The 6,115-nt window shown below is 34.9% G+C and overlaps 1 protein-coding gene across 1 annotated transcript; it reads left to right on the top strand.

Annotated features, from left to right (window-relative positions):
• The first annotated feature begins 353 nt into the window (after positions 1-353).
• Positions 354-1,244, top strand: LOC137821910 (protein MKS1). Its single transcript, XM_068626709.2, has one exon. The coding sequence runs from the start codon at positions 476-478 to the stop codon at positions 1,118-1,120; it is 645 nt and encodes a 214-aa protein (XP_068482810.1). The 5' UTR covers positions 354-475; the 3' UTR covers positions 1,121-1,244.
• The last annotated feature ends 4,871 nt before the right edge of the window (positions 1,245-6,115 follow it).

The raw sequence follows: 6,115 nt of genomic DNA, 5'->3' as shown, positions 1-6,115 counted from the left end.
ATTGATAATAAGTTTTGAAAGAAATGTATTTGGATGGAATAAGAAAATTAAACGTAATATAATATTCTCATTTAATAAAATAAAATAGTGACGGTACATAAAATGAAGCCAATTTAAATATACATACTACTCTCTTACGGTAATTGTAGTCTTGGGTCTACTAATAATGTGTAGTATATAATTAAATACTTTAATTAACCCCAAATTTATTCTTTAATGATGGTATAAACACATGTACATCATTTGTTGTTAGTCTTAATTAATTGTGATTAATATTTATATTATAACACAAAAATGGGGTTGGAGTCAACGCAGCTCTCCAGAAGTCAACAAACTACCGTATATCTATTTTGTCCCAAAATAAATCAATTAATTCAGTTCCAGGTTTCTTTAATTCCGATCTTTCTCATTTCTCAACCTCACACAACATCCTCTCTCTACGACTCACCTCACCAGATTATTTCTCTCCCTCGGCATGAACCCGCCGGGGACTCCCGCCGCCGGATCCCCGCCGCCCAAGAAAGAGGTTCAGCTCCAGGGGCCTCGCCCGCCGCCTCTCAAAGTCAGGAACGAATCTCGCAAGATCAAGAAGCCGCCGCCGCACCCCGCCGACCAACATCACTGGGCGCCGGAGCGGAACCAGCCCCAACGGAAACCGGTGGTAATCTACTCCGTCTCCCCCAGAGTCATCCACGTCAACCCCGGTGACTTCATGGACCTCGTGCAGCGTCTCACGGGAGCCCCTCCCGGCGAGGATCCACCGGCCAGGCGCGGGGACGTGTCGCCAGCGGCGAGGCTGGCCTCGATTGAGAAGACGAGTCCGTCGGAGAGGGAGAAGGTTTTGCAAAGCGGAAATGATGAGTTGACGTCGTTGTTAGATGAGGGAGTAGAGGTGGGTCAGTTTCCAGGGATATTATCGCCGGAGCCGGGGACCTTGCCGCCGATTCCGGCGATGTTTTCCCCGGCGATCGAGGCGCTAACGTCGTCGTATTGGAACGAATTTTCCCCGTCGTATTGGTCGCCGGCGAGTAGCTTTTTAGCGAGTCCGTCGGGGTTTCTTCCCATGGCCGTGGCGTCGCCGCAACCGTCGCCGAACCTGTTCAGCCTTTTCGAGTCATAATAGGTTTAGCTTTTCACTTTGTTTTGGTGATTATTGAGAATTTTGACATTAGAGGTGGTTCTTCTTCTATCTAATGCCACTGTTTTTGTACAACTTGTAGAAAAAGAAGACCAAGACTTTTCTATTTCCCTGCTTCCTTTTTCTGCTTCTACACAACTATTAATTATTATTATCATTATTTTTTAACTCACATGCGTTCTTCATCCACCTCTTTTTAATTTTCTTTTTCATCCAAGTTATTGTTTTTTATTCAAGAAATCGTATAATTTGTGTTTATTTTATTGAAATATATGAATGCTAAAATCTGTCAGAAAAGAGAACTAAGTGTGCTTTTCATTCCATTCATCATTGTCTTGGAACGGACTTAGGATCTATGTTCAAAATATATTATAAAAGTAAAATTATTTTTTTATAAGTTAAAATTAATTTATATATATAGTAATTAGCTAACAAACGTTTTACAAATTAACTAATAACTTAGTTAATTTATATGGAAAAGGTGAGAAAATTGGTTTAGCTATAACTTACTTTAGTTTGGTTAAAAATGAATTTATTTGAAAATTTGGTATGATTGGAGTGGTTTATTTAGGAAAATTAGTGAATTTGTTCTTTAAATATGTAAAAATTCACAAAACTCGTAATAAATTCTTAGATTATACATTCTTGAACTATGATGACACAATTTTTGGAAGCATGGCAACTAAGTAAATAGAATGAACATTGATTGTTCATGTAGTGCATAACAAAAACAACGAATAAAATAGATATAAATAGAAGAATCTAGAATCAAATATAGCTCAAACACCATTGTTCCATTTTTCTTCACCACCTTTTACTCTAAGCATGGCTTTAAAGTCTTCTTAGTATCATTTATCTTTTTTTAATCAAAAAGATATCCTTTGTAAGAGCTAAAAATTTATTCTTTGAATTACTGAAATTTATTTAAGGATATCAACTCTTTTAACAGATTTTTTTTATACACTAAATTTGTGATTGAACTTTAATTATGTAATTAGAAAAAAAAGATTATCTGGTAATTATATCATTTAACATAATTTATCATTGCACCTGTCTTCAAGTTATGACATATATTGAAGCATTGGCCACATCGCTTTCAAATTGCAAGAGTCAATATCCAAGGATTTGGTATCAAAAGACAACATAAAAAAAATAGCTAAAGGGAAAAATCTCACAATATTTTAAAAATTGAAACATTTTTATGTGATTTTATTATATCATATATTTTTATGTGATCATGAGCATGAAATTCACGTAATAAAGATATTTCAGTCCAAAATTTGACCAAGATTACAATTCAATTTTCTTCTTCTTCTCGAGACTATTTAATTTATTTCAAAGGTCATACAACATATAAGGTAAAAATCATATTAAAATATGATAATGTGATACAATATATCTATATTTATTGAATGGGATAGGGCAGTTAAGGAATACACATATGCATGCTATCTAGAAAACTGATCTAACAAAATATCATGACATTTGACAAATATAGTAGCTAATAAACAATTTGCAATAATTTATGTGCTACTTGTGATTTTGTGTACTTAAATTATAGAATTAAAGACTTAAACAACAAAGTATAGAGTGAATGGATAGTTCGATCTTTCTTAAATGTTAAGATTTAATTCCTAATAATGTATAACAAAAATATTTTTTTTTAAATAGATAAAACATTTTTGTGATCTTTATATTTCGAAAGGGATTGATACAATAAAAAATATTAATTTAAAAAATGATAAATAAAAGTAGCGTACATTTTGTAGTATATATTTAAAAACGGCATAGGGAGTGTTCTTATAAGAGAAGGAGCAAGATACGATGAGAATAGTAGCCACAATAACTTCGACTACTATCAAAAACAACCTAGACAACATGGACATAGAAGTCATCCTATCCATAGAGAGCCTATTGTTGACCTTCCCCCCTTCTATTCTATGGAAGAGAAGATGTAGAAGAGTATCTAAACTAGGAGATGAAGGTAGATCAACTTTTTGAATGTCACCAAGTTGAACAAGACAGGAGAGTATCCCTAGCTACTTTGAGCTTTCAGGGATCAACTATGTATTGTTGGACCTCTTTAGTCAAAAACCTTAGGTTCCAAAATAATCTTCCTATACAATATTGGAATGAGCTTAGATCTCCCTTGAGGAAAAGACATGTTCCCTCTTGCTATGATAGAGAGTTGATGGCAAAACATGAAAATTTTTGGTGGGCTATGGTGTGGATCATGTAAACAACAAAACTTGAAAACAAATAAAACTAAACTGATTAAATGGATAATAAAAGAATATAAACGGTACAAAACATGAAGAACAACCCATGACACATCAAGAAACATAAAAAACAATGGACCAACATCAAGAACAATGAAAATAAATGGTGGAAATTGAAAATAATCAGTGGAAACTCAAAATAAATGGTGGAAACACAAAATAAACGGTGGAAAATTACAAAAATATGAAGAACAAAACAATACATGGTTCAGCCATACCCAAAAACTCAAGAGCAACCCAATTATTTTTTTTAGATTATCTACATGTGTAGCCTAACTATGATCCACCTGATGATGCAGTTTGTGCTTGAGTTTTGGAAGATTTGATGAAATGCAGTGGAAGACTTGGAGTAGTATGGAGTATGCACCGAAAATGGGTCTGGAAAAGGAGAGTGAAAGGGTGATTTCTAGAATGCAAGAGAGCATCATAGAAGAGAGACTTGAGAAATGTGCTGAGAGTTCCAAAAACACAAATTCAATATATCATTCAAGTCTAAACATTTACAAAGAGAAGCCTTTAATTTATAGGTTAAGAAGGCTCCAAAGATGACTATTTAAGTTCTAAATTCATTTCCATTCCTAGCATGCCATGTGGCAATCCTAAAACCAATGAGCTTTTCATTCAAGCATTGACATATGGCGCCATAGGATTGGAGAGTCCTTTGAGAAGAGGTGCCTATTTTGGTCTCTTAAGAGGAGCTTGAAGAGTCACTTCATGTAAAGAAGAGGCGCCAAAAATTGATGTCTTGTTTGGATAGAATTATTCCTATACTAAATATGCTTAGAAATACAAATCCAGAAAATATTATTCTACTATTTACATTTTTATACAAGACTAAGGCAGATATTTTCTTCTGTTACTTTCTAAGGTTGATCCTCTACTCTTAAGAATATTAAGGAGGCTCGGGAATATGAACATTGGATAAATGCTATGAAAGAAGAGCTAGAGCAATTCTAAAAGAACAACGTCTGGACACTACTTGAAGTCTCCTTTGGAAAGTTATTTATTGGGGCCAAATGGAATTTCAGAAACAAATCAAATGAACAATTAAAACTAGTAAGGAACAAAGTTAGACTGGTGGCTAAAGGTCACTCTCAAGAAGAAGACATAGACTACACTAAAACATATGCCCAGTAGCCAGGTTAGACGTTATTCGAATTCCACTTTCCTTTGCTACCTACAACAGAATTAAGCTATATCAGATGGATGTGAAAAGCACATTTCTAAATGGATTTATCAAAGAAGAAGTATATGTTGAGCAACCACCAGTGAAGATGATGCCCTACCAAAGCACATCTTGAAATTTAACAAAGCTTTATATGGCCTCAACCAAGCTCCATGAGCATGGTATGAACGTTTGAGCAATTTCCTTGTTGAAAACAATTTCAAAAGAGGCAATGTAGATACCACTTTATTTAGAAGAGATCATGATGGCATAAGCCTCAAATCATGACCAACCATTAGAGCAATGGTTATAAGAATCCAAGAAGATTGGGACTTTGTTATTGATGGCAAAGACACTCTTTTATATATGTTTGAGGGAGTCATAACCTAATGGTACAACCTAGAGTGGGATTTAAATTTCTTGCTTAAAAGTATAATAGAATTTTAGCTTGTATTTTTGCCTTGAATAGATTAGGGTTAGGTTTCTAAAACCTACCTAGGGTATAATTGGACCATATTAAGCCCTAGGCTAGTCATTATACCTAATTAGGTCACAAGGTGCACACCTCACTCATGTTTATCGTGTGACTCAAGGAAGGCACCAAGTTTGAATACTTTTGTTTTTGAATTTCCCACCAATTTCTTATAACCATTGGTTGGCCCCTTCACCTATAAAGGGAGGTGCTTGCCTCATGAAAAATTAGATCAACTACATAGAGTTATGCTGCTTAATTTTCAAGTTTTAGCTTTCCTTTGTCTAGCCTCTCTAGGATAAACATCTCTTGATCTCTCCCTTCTTTTCCAAGTTATGGCCTCACCAACCACTCTCTCTACACCTCACGGCAACTCCAAAGAATTCATGGCTTCATAGGAGCTCTCCTTAACTCATTTCCTCCATTAGCTTCTGCAAACTCCAAGTTATGTTTCAAGAAAAACCAAACTAGATGAAGAGGATGTCATCAGATCATGACAAGGAATTCATATTGGTTCAAGTATATATTGATGATATCATCTTTGGAGCCACAAATGATCTCTTATGCAACCAATTTTTCAATCTTATGCAAAAGGAGCTCAAAATGGGTTTGATTGGAGAACTCAGATTCTTCCTAGGACTTCAAATTAAGCAACCAAACAGAAAGATTCTAGTGCACCAAAGTAAATATGTCAAAGAATTGCTAAAAAAGTTTGGATTAGTCAATTTCAAGTCCATGAGCATTCCAATGCACCTGATAACGTCCCTTGGACTTCAGAAAGAATCAAAACCAACATAATTGCATACAGGCAGATGAAAAGGATCTTTATTGTATCTAACAGCATCAAGGCCAGACATTATGTTCAGTGTATGCCTATGTGCTAGATTTCAAGTTGATCTAAAAGAAGTTCACCTTGGTGTTGTACAAAGAATATTCAAATATACCTTAAGCGAACTTCCAACCTCGGCCTCTACTACAAAACTCGAAAAAAAATGTAGTCTTCAAGGATTCTACGATGCAGACTATGCTAAAGATAAAGTACAATGAAAAAGCACAAGTGG

This window comes from Phaseolus vulgaris, chromosome 9, assembly GCF_051622355.1.
Source record: "Phaseolus vulgaris cultivar YP4 chromosome 9, ASM5162235v1, whole genome shotgun sequence".
Taxonomy (NCBI): domain Eukaryota; kingdom Viridiplantae; phylum Streptophyta; class Magnoliopsida; order Fabales; family Fabaceae; genus Phaseolus; species Phaseolus vulgaris.
The sequence above is the reverse complement of the archived record's forward strand: the minus strand, read 5'-3'. Positions and strand labels throughout refer to the sequence as shown.